Source organism: Phaenicophaeus curvirostris, chromosome 5, assembly GCF_032191515.1.
Source record: "Phaenicophaeus curvirostris isolate KB17595 chromosome 5, BPBGC_Pcur_1.0, whole genome shotgun sequence".
NCBI classification, from domain to species: Eukaryota; Metazoa; Chordata; class Aves; order Cuculiformes; family Cuculidae; genus Phaenicophaeus; species Phaenicophaeus curvirostris.
This window is the reverse complement of record NC_091396.1, coordinates 7,296,043-7,312,881: the sequence shown is the minus strand read 5'-3', so window position 1 is coordinate 7,312,881 and position 16,839 is coordinate 7,296,043. Positions and strand designations below refer to the sequence as shown.

Sequence of the window (16,839 nt, the reverse complement as noted above, 5' to 3'; positions counted from 1 at the left end):
GAGGAACGAGCTGAAAGGGCCGCGCTGGGGGCGGCCGGGCTGGGGGCGGCCGGGCCCGGCTGTGGCCCCCGCCTCTCTGCCTCTTTCCCGCCGTGGTGCTGCTCGGCTGAGAGAAGTCAAGCTTCAATTAAAGCTGGTAAAGCATCGCTGGTAACCTTGATCTTGAAGGCTCGCTGTTAGAAGCGACACCCCTTAGCTGTCAGCGAGGGTGGCCTTTTAAAGGGACGTTAGGCGTTCAACGCCCGCGGCGCGCGTCTCCGCGGTCCATGCAAATTCCGTTAAACGCCCATCCCGCCTCGGTAGCTCTGCAAGCACTGCGAGCAAACCGCTAACCTAGAGAAATCCAGCCGGAAAACCACCCTCTTTAGTCTGCAGAAACCCGTTTTGCTTCATCTGCAAGCTTGCTGTGGACTAAAGGAAAATCAGTAGATAGATTAAGAGCTTGAATTCTTGAAGTAAGCATGTAAGCTTAGCTTTCTTAAAGCTGTGCTGAATTATGTCATTATTTTAGTCAGTTATAGGGCTTTCTGGATTTTTGTGATCGCTGCAACGGTTTGTAGGGCTGACTAACAAAGGCTGGGCTGATCCAACACAGGCACAAGATGTTAGTCCTGATTAAAGATGTAAATGTTTTGAGTGGTTATATTTAAAATACAAGGCCATTCATATTTGTTGTTTTTTCAGTTTCAGGAAAGATTCGGTTGTGTGATCTGAAAGAACCTTGGAAGAGAAGAAGGGAGACAAAAGGGAAGTTATGTCTCCCACTAAGGGAGACGATGTCTGTAACCACGTCAAAGTGGTTGTCCGTGTCCGTCCAGAGTCTCAAAAAGAAAGAGATGGCAACTTTAGCAAAGTTGTTCACGTTGTTGACCAACACATATTAGTCTTTGATCCAAAGGAGGAAGAAGTTAGCTTCTTTCAAGGGAAGAGAGTAGTCTATAGGGACATTAACAAAAGACAAAAGAAAGATCTTAAATTTGTCTTTGATGCTATTTTTGATGAAAATTCATCGCAATTGGAAGTTTTTGAGCATACTACCAAAACTGTCATCGATGGCTTCTTCAATGGATATAACTGCACAGGTATTTTTGCTGTTTATCTCATTCTATTCAAAAACTTCACTAAATTCCTCAAATTTTCTGCCAGTGTATCCCACTGCTGCAGAGGCCTTAAAAAAGGCTGTTATGTTAGTAAAACATTTAGTTTTAATTTATAAATATGAGAGGCTGACTTTTTAGCCTATAGAAGTTAGGGTTGCTCTACTCTGTTTTGAAAATGAGTTCATGTTAGGGTTATAATAAACTACAGAAATTTATGTATGGTTATGATGCAAGTCCTCTGTGAAGAGTTATTCAACCAGAAGCGCTTGTGTCACTGAGGGTGCAGTAGCTTTAAGAGCTGTTTTTCTAATTGGCATATGGAATGCTGTGGAAATTAAATACCTACATACAATAAGTTGATGGCTTAGAGTTTTGAGAGTAAACAAATACTATTTTCACATAAATTGTAAGTGAATGAATCTTGAACTGAAAATTCAGAAGTAAATATGATTTTGAAATAGCTTTCTGATTATAGCTGTAAAAGTCATAAGTGATGTCATATGTGCTAAGTCATAAGAACCTTAATCAGTTTCTGAAAACAGCTGTGCAGAATGATGTGATATATTGTGTGAGTGACCATTTGAATTTTGCATTTCTGATTAGCTTATTGGTATAAGTACATCTTTTTGCTTTTTTTATTTTTGTGAAAATTCAGTGCTTGCATATGGTGCAACGGGAGCTGGAAAGACCCATACAATGTTGGGTTCTCCTGAAGATCCTGGAGTGACATATTTTACCATGATGGCGCTTTATGATTATATAGATCAAATAAAAGAAGATAAAATCTGCAATGTTGCTGTCTCTTATTTAGAGGTAAGCCAGTTCCTGCATTTGGTATGTTGCTTTTGATAAGGTGTATTTTTATTAATAAAAACCAGCTGGTTTTGCTTTGTTTCCACATCTTCCTGGGACTTTACAGAATATGTCCCTGATTGGAGTGGAACTATGCTCAACAAATTCAGTGTTATTCGTAGGCACTTTTTACTATCATACAGTAGGCTGTCCGAAGAAGATGATCTCTTCCAATAGATTCACTGAAGGCTCTAATGATTTCTGTCTTGCTGGTCAGTTATATGCCTCTGAATATCAGTTGATAATATATTTTCAGGGATATTTTTCAGGACTTTACAATAAAATCATATAAGCACTGTGAAATCACCCAACTAAATGACATCTAATCCCTTTTTGATTGTTTCTTAAAGTTTTCAGTTTTTATCAGTGATACAGTACAACTACTTGAACTGCAGCAGCTACACTAATGGCTAGCTCTTTACAAGTATTTGTTTTGTTCTCTGTTGTCACCTATTCTCCTACCCAAGTTTTTTGCGTTACTGTTCTGTTTTACAAGTAACTGTCTTGGCACTGCTGTTAAGCAGTAGCAGTAAAACTGGCTCCCATCAAAGTTGTAATGGAAGAGCAGTTAGTATTTGGAGGGGAGAGGGAGAGGGAAAAGTTTTCTTTGCCATGTGCCATTTCAAGTGCTTCCACAGATCATGAAATCAGGTATGTGATAATTTTAACAGAAGTACATTTAGATTAAGAAATTCACAAATGTATGGTCTATGAAGTGTAACGTATGACAATAAATGCTTTGGATTCATGCTTGCAGCAAAAGATTTTTTTGTGAAAAGTGAACTTTTTAATAAATAATAACAATTAATTATTAGGAAAGAGTGACTCTTGCTTCAATGGCTAAAAACATTCACACATGGAATTAATTTCAAACTCAGTATAAGAGAAATGCTTGGCAAAAATCCTACAGAATTAATTTTAATTTAATACTTCTTTAAAGAAATAGTAAAGACTGATGTTCTATGATTATTTAGATTTTATCTGATCAATTAGGGTAGGATAGTTTTCTTAAAATACTTTAAACTTCCTTTTGAAGGTCTACAATGAACAGATCCGTGACCTGCTGGTAAACTCGGGGCCTCTGGCTGTTCGTGAAGATGCTGAGAAAGGAGTAGTAGTTCAAGGGCTAACACTACATCAGGTATGTAAATAGATACTGAAATTGAGGAAGGCTCATGATGTGTTTGAGGAAAATGTTGAATTTCTGACTGATCTGTGCAAGTTGAATGCAACTTGGTAATACCTCAGTAGGCTTTTTTTTTTTTTTTCTGGCCATAATGGCCAGTGCCTTAGGACCTTGCAAATCTAATTACTTAATCAACAACATGTTTTGGAAAAAGGTGCTGATACTCATTTGTGTTCTTGAAAACAAATGGGTGAGAGTGTGGTCCTTGTCATTGAAAGGATACCATTGATTTGATGCTTCAGGTTATGTAAGATTTGCTTTTTGGCTAAAACACCTTAGCATTTGTTAAATAAATTCACCACCTTCAGTGCCATCCTGGAGTGTTTTATAACTTTGCCAATCTTGTGTCTACATTTCAGGACTGGTTTTGTATAATAACTGTTTGGAAAGTTTCGCTTTAAATTACTGTTCCAGACCAGTATAGTAATTCTTTGGCAAAGTCTGTGACAGAACTTATTTTTACAGTCTGGAAGTAAACTCTTGACCTATTGTCTTGCAGTCTTTTAGTGTATGTTACATGCTATGTAGGTTCTAGCTTTTGGGCAAGTGGAATAATCATTTAACAGGAAACAATGTTATTACGTCTGGGTTACTCAGAACACCATCCTTCCCAAAGCTTGGGTCTTGGAGGGAGGGGGAAAGGTAGTATATCCCTGTTTAATGTATTAGTACAAAAAGAAATAAAGTCAGCCATTCTTAAGTAAGACTTATAAGTATGTGCGGCATCTCCTCTAGTTGATGAAAAAGAAAAAAAAAAAAGCCACAAATGTATTTATCTTGTGCTCTACCCTTAAAGCCTAAATCAGCGGAGGAAATCCTTCAGATTTTGGATTATGGAAATAAAAATAGAACACAGCATCCCACAGATGTAAATGCCTCTTCTTCCCGGTCCCATGCTGTCTTTCAGGTAAGATGATATAGCAGATCTACAGTGGTCATTACTGTGATTGTTGTTTAAAATTGAACACAATGCAAGGGTGTTTTGTTTTGTGGTTGTTTTTTTTTTTTTAAACTGTGTTGAGCCTCAGTTTGGGTGAGAGCAGGTGGAAGTTTTCCAGTTTACCCTTCCTATTGATTTCTCATTCCTTGTGAGTATGTAAAGCTTCATGGTTATTATATTTGAAAAAAACAATTTCAATGGAAAGCTCTCTAGTTCTAATAGTTTGAACTAACGTTCCTTAGAAGAAATCCCTTTTCCATAAAATTCTAATATTGAGCTTTCAGTATAAATCTGTATTGTACTCTTATAAACTGAGAGTTGTTGGGGTTCTTTTAACGCTTCCTGGTTTCATGTTATTGCTTGGTGTATTTCTAGGAGCAGTGTTTAGCAGAATGTAGTTATGCCTCTGACTGTAAACTGCGAATCTCCAAATAGTACTTTCCCATCCTGCTTATTTTAGTTAATGTTGACACTGTCAATACTAATGAGAAAAGAAGCAACTAACAGTGAATGTGTTAAAATAATTTAAAAAATGCAATGGAGCAAAAGTCATTCTTGCTCTAAAATCTTCTGGGTTTTTATACACCTTAGATTTCCATCCAAAACTGCGTTTTCTGGTTTTAATTTCCCCGAGATCTTGCCCATGGTTGTACATTTAAGGCAAAAATCTTCAAAGCTGCCCAGTTTGAGAGCTGCATTGTTGTATCTTTCTGGTGCATTTAATAATAAGACACAAAGTGCAGCACCACAGGTGGATCAAAGGGCCAACTGCTGATTTCTGTTTCTTTACTTGCTGGACTGGAGTTTCTTACCTCCTTCACTTCTACTCAACAGCAAAAAGCTCGAGATTGTCTTATCCAGCAGGCTTTGCATTCTTCTCAGTTCATTTCTGAATGTGGCATGCAGTTAAGTACATTAGATTCATGTTGCAAACTCATAATAATCCTTAACAGGAAGACCAACAGTTCCATGAACAGGGATGCTAGAGAATGTGTTCTTCAGTCTACATTCTGTATTTATTCTGGCAGACCGATCTCACTAGATATATCTACTTATTAGCACAAGTTGCATATTCATCAATTAAACTTTACAGACAAAACTAGTATACCGGTATCTCACTGCTGGTTTTTTTTTTAAATATATAAGGAAAGAATGGGTTGGTGTACTCAACCAGACCTAGACTTTTTTAAAGAAGTGCTTCATTTTATACTATTTCAGGCATACAGACAAAGTGAAACATGAATGCTTGCAGGTGAGAGGACTGTATACTATCTGGCAATAGAAGTAAAAACATAATGGAAACAAAGATCCCCTTGTATCTAAATACTGTAGGAACAATGGTTTTCATGAAGGAAAAGACCTTTCGATGCGAAGATTAGGTGTTGCCACATCCTGGCTCAAAGCACATTGTTGTGTACTCAACATTCAGTCCCAATGCACAGTTTATTCACAAAAACTGTCAAGACTGATTCTGCCCCAGGGTTCAGTAGTTAGCAAAAACTTTCTCTGGTATTCCTTGCAATACTCTTAGAATCATAGAAACACTAGGTTGGAAAGGACCCACTGGATCATCGAGTCCAACCGTTCCTATCAGTCACAAGATTGAGATACCCAAAGGCCTCCCTGGGTGGTGGCCTCCCTGCTCCTGATGGTGCTGTATTTGCATCCAATGATTTTTCCAAGAAAGCAAGTGCTGCAGGAGACCTGTCGCTGGCGAGCTCCTTCCTCCATCCAGGAGCAGTTCTTCCTTCCACCCATCAGGATGTTTAGGTCTTAATTCACTTAACTCTTGTATTGAGATAATCCTGAATGTTTGCTGCATTGATTTTTGTCTTTTGGGATGGCCTAACTGGCAACCAGATGCCTGATTGCTTTTTCTTAAGTATTTTTTTCTGTTAAGTGCATGAATTATTGGTAAGACTAATGATTTGTTTTGTTAGACTCTTATATCTTGAATGTGTGATTTATATAGCTATCTTCTAATATAGTGTGTCCTCCAAGATAAACTAGTTCACCATGTAAAAGTGAATGTAATTTCAGCCTTTTTCACAGAAGTGACTTCATTCTTTGGAGGAGGGAGGGATTATATAATTTGCTTACAAAAAATGTGTGTAAATAAATGCTTAATATAGATAACTACATCTGTATATGGCATTTTAAAAGAATGTTAGTGTTGCTAACTATATTAGTTCAATGAATGCAACTGGAAGTTTAACAGATTTTTAATTAACGTGTACTCATTAAGCTAAGCAAATTAACAATCATACACTTTTTTTTGAAGTGGGTTCTTAGATGCTCTACTTGAGGCACTTATTAGCAGTGTGGGCATCCAGAAGAAATAATTACCAGCTAGTCAATTAGTGCTACAAGTAATTGCTTGTGTCAGTTTCTCATCTGTTTCCACAAATCTGTGACAGTCTGCAAAACATGTCTTGTAGTTTTGTCCTTTATGGCCTCTTTGGTTCCATAGTTATAAGTGATGAGAAATCCTTTTTGCGCTCTTCCTTGTCATTTTTTTTCTTCTGTTATTTTGAGTAGCTCTTGCTTTTAGAGAACAGTTATCTTTTATGCTGCCTCTGGGTTTTGTTGTGAACTTTTTTGGAACAGGACATTTTCTAGAACTGACTCAAAGTGGTGAAAGTCTTGGCCCAGGACTTCCTGAGCTGATTTTAGAGGTGCAAGTTTTGCTTGCTGTATCGTCTGTCTTGGGTTTGAAATCTCTATCTAGGTCAGGCAATTACTGCATCTGAAAGTAAAATTCCAATTGCTACGCTTTTCTATCAAAAGTGTTCTGCTGACGGACAAAGAAATAGAAAAGATTCTGCTTTGGGGCATTTCCTGTGTCTTTTGACTTTTTGTAAAAAAACTTGAGTCATAAAACACTGTCACTCCACCTTTCCCTGCTTCACTAATGATAGTTACTGGATTCTGGTGGAGTGCTACCAGCCTGAAAAAAGCTTCTCTTGCAAGGGAAGTGGCTTTTTTTTTTTTTTTTAATATTGTACTAGAAATAGTACAACAGAACTTTATGTTGTTTGATATAGAATCATAGAATACCAGGTTGGAAGGGACCTCAAGCATCATCTGTTCCAACATTTCTTGGCAAAAGCATGGTCTAAACAAGATGGCCCAGCACTCTTAAAAGTGTCCAGTGTTCGAGAATCCACCACTTCCCTGGAAAGGCTGATTGTTCTCTTTGTGAATAAATTTCCTCTTGTGTCCAACTGGAATCTCCTCGGGAGTAACTTGTTTCAATGACCCTTTTTTGTTCCAAAGACTCCTTCTTTGTAGCGTCCTTTTAAATATTGGAGCAAGTAGAAACCTGTCTATTTGGTATAGACATACTTTTTGTGGCAAGTCATTCATTCCCAATACCTGTCAATTTTTTATTTTTTTTTTACATTACAAATTGCTGTGAAGTCTTCAATTGTCTTACACAAAGCTTAAAGCTACAGAAGTGGTGAGATACTGTCTTTATTAGTCAATCATCTTGTATGAATGGCATCTTTCCCAATTCAGTGCCTAAAAGTGGGTTCATAAAAGTGTCAGAAACAATTAGCTTTCCAAATGGCAAGGCGCTCAACGGAGAAGGACTTGATTTGTCTTGAGAATCCTGAAAATGTAAAAGCCATCTAAGGGCAACTAGTTCTTATTGACTGTATATTCATGGTCTGCCTTCTTCCTTACAAATCTGGGGAAGGAATACTTTCACTAGCAGAAGGAAGCAAAAGCATCCAGTTCCTTATCTCTCCTGTACTATAAAAATTCCATGAGAAGGAGTATGAGGGGAAACAAGTAGCCTTAGGGGTTATAAGTTTCCAAAAGACCCTGACATAGGGCTCAATGTCCAGATGGAGATCTGTAACAAATGGTGCCCCTCAGGTGTCTGTACTGGGATGAGTGCTGTTTAATATCTTCATCAGTTATATAGACAGCAAGATCAAGTGCACCCTCAGCAAAGAAATACCTCATAGTTCACTTAAGTGAATAGGATCACTTGTCACCTGCAGATTGATGCTCAGCCAGTCCTCGTGCACTGGCTACTTTGGAGAAGCTTTTCGTCATTTAGCGTACCCTTGCAATGTCTTGCCCACTGCCTTGAAACTGTACAACTGCTGTTCAGCAAAAGCTGAACAGTAGTGTGTTGTCAACACTGGTTTCATCATGGATCTGAAAGCGCGGGCTACTGTGCAGAAAACTTAACTCCATACTAGCCAAACCCACTGCAACTATGCTCTGATTTTTTCCTACTAATACCTGAAGCAGGTAAGTTTGAGGCAAGTGTCTGAAATGGATTCACTGTTTTCCCTTAGGCCAAGCTTCCTGTTGGTGCTAGATATGTATGGAATGGTTTAACTTGGACTTCTAGAAGAATTTCTAGTAAGAACTTCTGAGAACAGTTATTACAGTGTGAAACTACGTTGCTGCGTAGAGTAACAACAAACTGGTTAATGGTTACTTGTTAATGATTTTCTTTTTTTTCTTTTTTTTTGTAGATTTATCTAAGGCAGCAAGATAAAACAGCTAGTATCAATCAAAACGTTCATGTTGCCAAAATGTCTCTCGTTGATCTGGCGGGATCTGAACGTGCCAGAGCAACAAATGCCAAGGGGGCTCGTTTTAGAGAAGGAACAAATATTAACCGCTCCTTGCTAGCCCTTGGAAGTGTCATTAATGCTTTGGCAGATCCAAAGGTATGTGCTGCTTTCCCATGCAGTCTTTGCTACCTAGTGTTGTGAAAGCTTTTTTTTTAAAAAAAACGGTAAGTATTGAATGTGGCACTACCTACCTCTTTATATCATACCTGATTTGATATTTGCTGTGTCTTTGAATTTTATTCCTGGAATATCCTATTGATAAAAAACAAAATTAAGGTACATGTAGAGTCATTCTAATTTGAAAAAAAAAAATTTAAAAAGCTGCTGTTCTGAGTGTAAGCAAGTGCTAAGGCTTTAAACAGTTTTCATTGGTTTTTTGATTTTTGCCTACTTGAGGTTAGTCATAGAAGCAAACAAGTTTTGTTTCTGTGCTGCAATTGAGAAAGCTGGAAAAGTTGTTGTTCCCTGGTTACTTGTACTCTGCTCCTGATCTTACACTGCTCCTGCTTATTAACAAAAAAAAACGTCTTCTTCATTAATGAAATACTCTTCTATGGTTCAGTCACTTAATAGAACATAATCACTTTTTTAATTTCCTGCAACAACGTAAATTGTAATACCAGAGCTCATGTACACTATTGAAAACAATAGTCGTCCTATTTTATTTTTTGTAAACTTTTTGCTGCCTGCTGAGTGAGAAAAGGCATTGTGGCTGTGAATGACAGTGAGAGTCGGTATCCCACCACAGATTCTGTATGTAGTGCTGTGGGTAGCTACTTCAATGCCTTATTTTCTGGTCTAGCAGAATTCACCTGTTGACCAGTTTGTTTAAAGAATGTTTAATATCCTTTAAGGTATCTCCAGAGTATATCCTATTCAGTTCTGAAATATAACCCTGCTAAAGCCTGAAGTTCAGAAAGCTCTTACTGAGTAACAGCTATTGCATTGCTGATGCTTCTCGCATCTTTTCCTTTAAGGTTTTCTTATAAGTTTTCCCCATGATCTCTGTGAGAGCTGAATGAAAGACAGTTGTGAAGGAAAGAATTTTCAAAAGTAATATCCAGCTACCTAACGATAGTGTCAAAAATGAATGTACTGCTTTTCTTGCCTACCTTTTTCAAAATCAAGCATACGTAGAGAAGCTTGCCTGAGTAAATAAATAGCCTGACAAGGACAAAGATTTTTCCAGATGTTTATGCCCTTTAGTCTTAGGGAAGGAGGCTTTTGTAGGAGAAAACAACATCTATCCAAAGCTATTTTTTCATGGTCTTCCACACAGACACCTGTACCCTGCTCACAGTAGTGAATTAGTCTCTTGACTTGGCTTACCAGCTCAAGGAAAGGAGTACGGACAGTTGCGTAGCAGAATAATAAAGCCTCCTGAACTTTTGCCAAAGCTAAGTCCATTGCCTCCAGCTACACCCTTTATGTCCTTCTGGTCAGCTAGCAGTTTCCCCTTTCAAATATGCAAGGAGAAAGTGATCAGAGCTCTTGTTTCCCTTCCTGCTGCTGCTGCACCATCTTGTTAAAGTGGGAGACAGAATTTAGAATCTGTAGCCTTGGTCTAAGTAAGACTCTTCATGTTAACTTATTTGGTGTGGGATTAGGGTGCTAGTGACCTAACTTTGTACTGTGAGATGAAGATTCTGTAGATGTGATTGGGTTGCCTGGAAAGGTAGTGGAATCTCCATCCTTAGAGATATTCAAAACCCAACTGGGTGTACTTGGCAGCTTGCTCTAGCTGACCCTACTTTAAGCAAAGTGACTGGACTATAGAATGATCTTGAGAGACCCCTTCCCAACCTCAATTCTTGTGTGAACTGAAAGTAATTTAATGTAGTCTACATTTTTTGTTAGTTGCCCGTATCATAAAAACAGTTATGTGTCTGGACATCAGAAAGTAACCTGGCTAATACGTATAAAGATAGAAAGATATTAAAGTGTTCCAGTATACTTAAAACTGTTTAAGATCTGTACGTAATTTTTAAAACTGTTTGTGTCAATTAGAAGTTCAAAGGCTGTTTATCATGCTTTGCGGCATGCTTGAAACTCTAAGCAGACTTTTAGGCAGGTGAGTATTTGAAGTACAGTGGATTAATCCATAAAAATGCATGCAACTCTCTTTCTAGAGCAAGAAACAGCACATTCCTTATCGAAACAGCAAGCTTACTCGTCTGTTGAAAGATTCACTTGGAGGAAATTGCCGAACAATAATGATAGCTGCTGTTAGTCCATCTTCTATGTTCTACGATGATACATATAATACTCTTAAGTACGCAAACCGAGCAAAGGATATCAAGTCTTCTGTAAGTTTTATTGGTATTTACTGATCCTTTATCAAGGCATAGTAAAATAGTATTAAGAACAGTAGCATCATTTCTTTTAGAAGATTATAATTTCCTTCACCGTTGTCTTAAAGTTTTGTTCAGTTACCTCTTTTTTTCTTGTAGTCAACTCTTCATCTGAGTTATAAGTGTAATAGATGCAGGGTAGATACTAGTTCTGGATGAAAAGCAACATAGCTTCATTAACAGGATTATGCTGCCAGTTTGAAAGAGTTTTTGAACATAGTATTTAGAAATAATCCTCAGCTGGCAGAATTCACAGTTAGTTTCAGTATCTTACTGCTACATCCTCAGAGAACTGTAAAGTATATGAGCAGTTGTGCAAGAGCCGATCCAGGCTTGTTACAGCTGGATCAAAGAAGCTCAATGAGATCATGTTCATAAATTAAACGCTACTGTGGTGTCCTGTCTCCTGCTCTCTTACTCTGATTATTTTTTCCATAATCCCTTCTATTGTAGCTCCTTAATTTCTTTTATGTAATATGAGGTTGGCTGTAGTTTCCATTTGTTGCATAGTTCTTATTATACAATGCACAAGATGGGCATTAAATAGTAAAGCTAGGCTGAATAAATGCAAAATGTGCTTGCACGTGTAAATGTAATTACTTTTTCTGTTGAGGGAAATGACATGGCCATAGTTACAGAGGACTACAAAAGGTGAGAGTCAGGTTTTTGTTGTACAAGTCAGAATTTTATCCATCATTTTCCCACTATAGTGCAAGTGTAGATGTATTTATTATGCTGGGAAACACAAAGGAGTTTCCTAACTTGGTTCTTTTCTTTAACAGTTGAAGAGCAACATGGTTAGTTTGGACAGTCACATAAGCCAGTATCTCAAAATTTGCAATGAACAGAAGAAAGAGGTATGTAACAAAAAAAAAAAAAATTCAAAAGATTTATTGTATTCAAAGTTATAACACTTAGATGTTCATAGGATTGCACCTATATAAGACAATATTGTCCTACTTCTCCTGTATAGTCTTTTGCAAAAAGAGAGAAGTTTTGAATCATAAGAGGAATCATTTGTAAAGGTACTCAAGACATAAGCACAGAACGGTATGTTTAAAGAACAAATAAACGCCTATATTCTAACTAAAAGGTAACTTTTTTTTAGATCCTGATGTTGAAAGAAAAACTGAGAGAATATGAAGAAAAGCACGCAAATGTTCCTGAAAACTGTAATGCAGCAGTACTTTCAAACAACCAGCAAGTGGAAATAGAAAGGTAAATTTATCACACTGCAGTCTCACTTCAAAATGCAAGTTTACATGACTTGTAAAAGCATTTGTAAAACAAACTTTCTCTTTTGAATATTGGTTTCATCATTTTTAACATTGTTTTACTTAGACTAGGTGTGGCTTTGCATAACTTATCACTTACTGTCAGAACAACTTGGTGGTGGATTTAAAACAAAATAAGCATTCTGTAATTGAGGAAGTATCCTAATGTTAACCTTCTAGACAAATTCAGTAAAACACTCTTCCTCAAGAAGCGGACGTAACTCACTCTGACTTGATACTTTTTCAATGGTGAAGATCTTGCATCTACAGTTACTTTCTTACAAAGTATTTGCTATATTGACAAGAGTGCAACAATGTCAGTATTCTGTGGATTATGTTTATTCAAGTCAAATTTTCATTAGAACTGTTGATAATGAAGAGTATTTGATAGGGAATTGAATCTTACGAAGTTATGAGCATCAGTGCTTGTATGTGGTAATTAAAATGCCTGTGCTGGGGGTTTTAAAGTTTATCAATAGCTTTTTTATTGTAATGAAGGTATTCTGTGGGAAAGTCAGGTATTTTTGTCTCAAGCCTACCAATGTTATTATGTATTAACATGCCCATTAAATACTATCATTAATAATAATATACAAAGGATTTTGACAAGTGTTCTAGGAAATTCCAGAGTTGTTTAGGGCTAAGAAGTTCTTTACTACTACTAAAAGCCAAATAGTTGATATTTTTCTCTACCATCTCTAATCTTCATTGTTTAAAGTACTGTATTATAGCATAGGTTTTCAGAAAAACTAAAATGAAATGTCAGTTTTATAAATTTCTTATCCTATTTTGAGACGATATTTAGCAATGTTGCTCTGAATTGATTTTAAGTTGTTTTGACTTTTCAGAACTAGGTTCCGTTGTTGACACTGTGTTACTGGAAGGATCCCAATGTGAAAGCACGGTCTTTCAAAAACTTGAGTGCAAGTGTGTATGTATGTACATACATATGTATACACACATACACAGTGGTGGCTAAAAAGGAAATGATGATCTTGAAAGATTTGCTAGCAAAAATATTCAGTTTGAATTTTGGGAGGTACAGAGCTGGGATTGGGTTGTTCACTAAGGGACTATTGGGAAGAACAGTGAGAAACTGGTGAAAGTCTAGTAATGAAAAATAATTTCCAGCCAGCCAAGAGCTAAAAATTCATCTAATAAAAATACAGTAAAAAAAAAACAACCCCAAAAACAAGCAAACAAACAAAACAATTCAGTACCCAAACAGCTGGACTATACGTGGGCTGAACAATGATAGAAATGGAACGATAAATTTAACAAACAAATGTGGTGTTACGTTTGATTGCTATGCAATAAAGAAATGCAATGCATTTAGGAAAGGGGAAAAAGTGTTGAACATAATAGCAACAGAAGCTTCCTGATATGTCTATGGAACTGTCTTACCTGGAAGACGATAGAAGTCCATCTCACAGGACTTGGAACTAAGCAGAGTCTTTAGTTACAGGAAAAAAAACTTCTTTTTTCTAGTAGGAAGTTTATCTTCATAATCTTCAAAATATGGAAATGTCTTACAAGTAAGTGAAAGTTACTATAGTTTTGAATTTACATTATCAATAACCTGGTCAAGATTTACACTTTTAAAATAAAGATGATATATTTTGGGTAGAGGTAGTAGAATATTTACAAGGCACTTTTCTAGTAACATGTTAGTAAATAGAAATTGACTCTTGCATTATACAAAAATTCTGAAATTATACTCTGTTCTGATGGTGCTGCTTCTCCTCACAGTCCAGTTTGTTTCAGTAATCTCTAGGGAGTAGGATGGTACATCCTTGCGGCTGGAAGGAAGCGTATGAATTCTAGCTTTGAGAAAAGCTACAGGTCATTTTTGTGGTTGAAATGTAGTGTGCATAAATGACAGCAACTGCTGCTACTTCTGGCAAATACTACTTCAGTACTATCCTTCGTGCAGCATCTGAGAGGCAAGAACTTGAAGTTCTTCTTTCCACAAAGAGTTAAATTAATATTTGTAGATTTCTTCTTTTTGTGTTTCTTGATCTCTTTCTTCGTGGTTATATTCCCATTTATCTTTTCTGATGTGACAGTCTCATGGGAGTGCGCCAAAAGTAGCAAATTAAGATATGTGATGTATGAATTTGTTGCAGAAGTCAATCCAGTGAAAAAAGTGAATCCAGCTCAAGGCAGATGCTTTGCAGTGGTTTCTACGTATGCTTCATGCTATATTTGGGATAGTGATGATGGCAAGTACACAAAGGGTTGATTTACTGGTAATAGTTCTTTACAGTGACCCTATGTAGAACCATAATCTGTAGCCTCCCTTAAATTATGCTCAGGGAAACAGATGATTCGCCTTCATTTCTCATTGCTGTGTTTTTCAGGCAGCAGGGAGGAGCCATGTTTCTATGGATACTGTGGAGGAAAAATTCTTCAACTAGTTGTACAATAGATAATATAGGTAGCAACAGCATAGAGTAAGAATTCATAGTCGAAAATCTGAATAACTCTGAATTAACAGAAAATTTCTTCTTTACAGTTTTAGAAATTCAACGGTTTTGCCTAAAAGGATTCGGAGAATGCTATAATATCTGGGTAAAAACGTATACTAAAACGCATATGGAATTTAGAAAGGAAAAAGTAGTCAGCTAATAAGGTTTTCCTTTTTTCCTCCCAACTGTTCTATAATAATTTTATTCACTTGGAGGTGGAAGTTCCTCTTGTAATGCAGATAGTTGTAAAAAACATGTTCAGTAAGTAATCCCTTATTTATTCTGATCCTTTGGTTCCAATAGATACAAAGAAATCCTTAAAAGTGTGTTCAAAAATCGCGAGGAAATCAGAAAAGAATACTTGCAGGCAGAAATGCGACTGAAAGAAAACACACTGAAGACGTATTACCAGAACCAATGTCATGAACAAATTCAACTGATATGCTCTGAAGAAAGAGTAGAAAAGGTGAGTTTTCTATAATGTGTGTGATGTATATACATTTTCTATAATGTATATAAGGTACATCTATAAGCTATCATCTCTCTTCATTTTGCTGTGCTAATGTATAAGTTTTGTTTAAGTAACTGTATAAATTGGCTAATGTGGAAATGTTAAGACAGTTAAAATGGGACACGATGATTATCACTTGGTTAATATATATTTTTTTATGTGAATACAGAAAATGGAGTAGCAATACCAGGTGAGCTATTTTTTCATTCACTCTGCACAGGAAACTGTTGATGTGCTTATTGCTGCCAATTGTGAAAACTTCTCAACTTGTCCTTATGTTGGCTTGGTAAGCCTTAAGACCTAACTCAGATTTAGGAGACTAATGGTGCTCTTCTACAAAAACTTGTCTGTGATACAGCCATTGAAGCTGTTATCAAGCTGAGAAATCTCTTTCCGTTTCATACGGAAAAGCATGGACCTTGTGCTAAACAAGACAGATTCTTATCGTTGATGTTTTTAGTTGTCACCAGGAAGATGTTTGGATAGCTGCCTGAGGACAGTGTCATGTGAACTGAAATAATTGCATTTAGTTGCATTCAGTTTTGAGAGAAGAATTTCGAGCTAAGTATGAACAATTGGTGTTGTGCATCATTAAATGCTCAGGTCTTTCTAGAAAAATCAAAGTATAAATAAGTTAGCAAGGTTAGGTATTATCTTAACCTTTCTGGTAAAGATCAGCTTAAAGGAGTATACGTTTTATGTAGATATGAAGTTGAGGGTGGGGCTGACTTTGCTTAGTCACAGGAAAAATGTGTTTGGCTGAAAATGATAGTTTACCATATGATTATTTTTTTCCCAGTGATTCACATGAAATTTGGTCCTTAGATAAATGTCAAAGTGAAAATATATCACACATTTTTGCTTGTCATTGATGAAGATATTTCAAGTGACTAATCGGTTCTAGAATTCTCTTCTATGCCATAGAAAATAATACTTTGGAGTTTCTGTGCCATACTTCTAAATGCTGTTTACAATGGAGCATAGCTATATTTTTATTCATAATGAGAAGTTATATACTATTTCATACAAATGGTTTTTTTAATGAGCTGATTTAACTTTTATTTTGAATGTTAGTGCTGCACTCAGATGTTGGCTTTTCCATTAGTTAACTTATAGAGGTGATATACTAAGGGTCAAGAATCACTGTCCTAGAAATACAATGTCTTACTTATTAAAAAGAGATAAGTGGCTGTTACGGCTAACTGTAATGGTAAAATTAAATGTCTTATTGTGACTACTTTGAAACAAATTGGATTTTAGTTTGTAATCCAATCATTTTATTACCAATGCCTACTCAGGTTTTCCTTTTGCACTATAATGCTTCTATTCTTCCTTGTATTTTTACACATTGGCTGTTTTCCTAAATGCCTCTGGGTCTTCTCACTGTTAAATATGCTGTTAGGCCACAGGGGTATTCATTAAATATTTTCAAGGGAAAAGTTTTACCTATAAAATATTTTCTCATTTTACCCTCTAATTGTCTATGCTCAGTAACTATAATAATAATAAAGTTTTTAGGTAAGTTAATACAAAAAAAATTGTCTTATCTATACTTGAAG

General features: G+C 36.4%; 1 protein-coding gene across 1 annotated transcript in view; it reads left to right on the top strand.

Annotated features, from left to right (window-relative positions):
• Positions 1-16,839, top strand: part of KIF18A (kinesin family member 18A) — a 36,796-nt gene that overhangs the window by 144 nt on the left and 19,813 nt on the right. The window contains exons 2-10 of the mRNA XM_069857467.1: positions 685-1,082; positions 1,756-1,913; positions 2,989-3,093; positions 3,935-4,045; positions 8,575-8,772; positions 10,806-10,982; positions 11,810-11,884; positions 12,136-12,245; positions 15,073-15,235. Of these exons, the coding sequence (XP_069713568.1) occupies positions 755-1,082; positions 1,756-1,913; positions 2,989-3,093; positions 3,935-4,045; positions 8,575-8,772; positions 10,806-10,982; positions 11,810-11,884; positions 12,136-12,245; positions 15,073-15,235 (1,425 nt within the window). The 5' untranslated portion in view covers positions 685-754. The remainder of the gene's footprint in view (positions 1-684; positions 1,083-1,755; positions 1,914-2,988; positions 3,094-3,934; positions 4,046-8,574; positions 8,773-10,805; positions 10,983-11,809; positions 11,885-12,135; positions 12,246-15,072; positions 15,236-16,839) is intronic.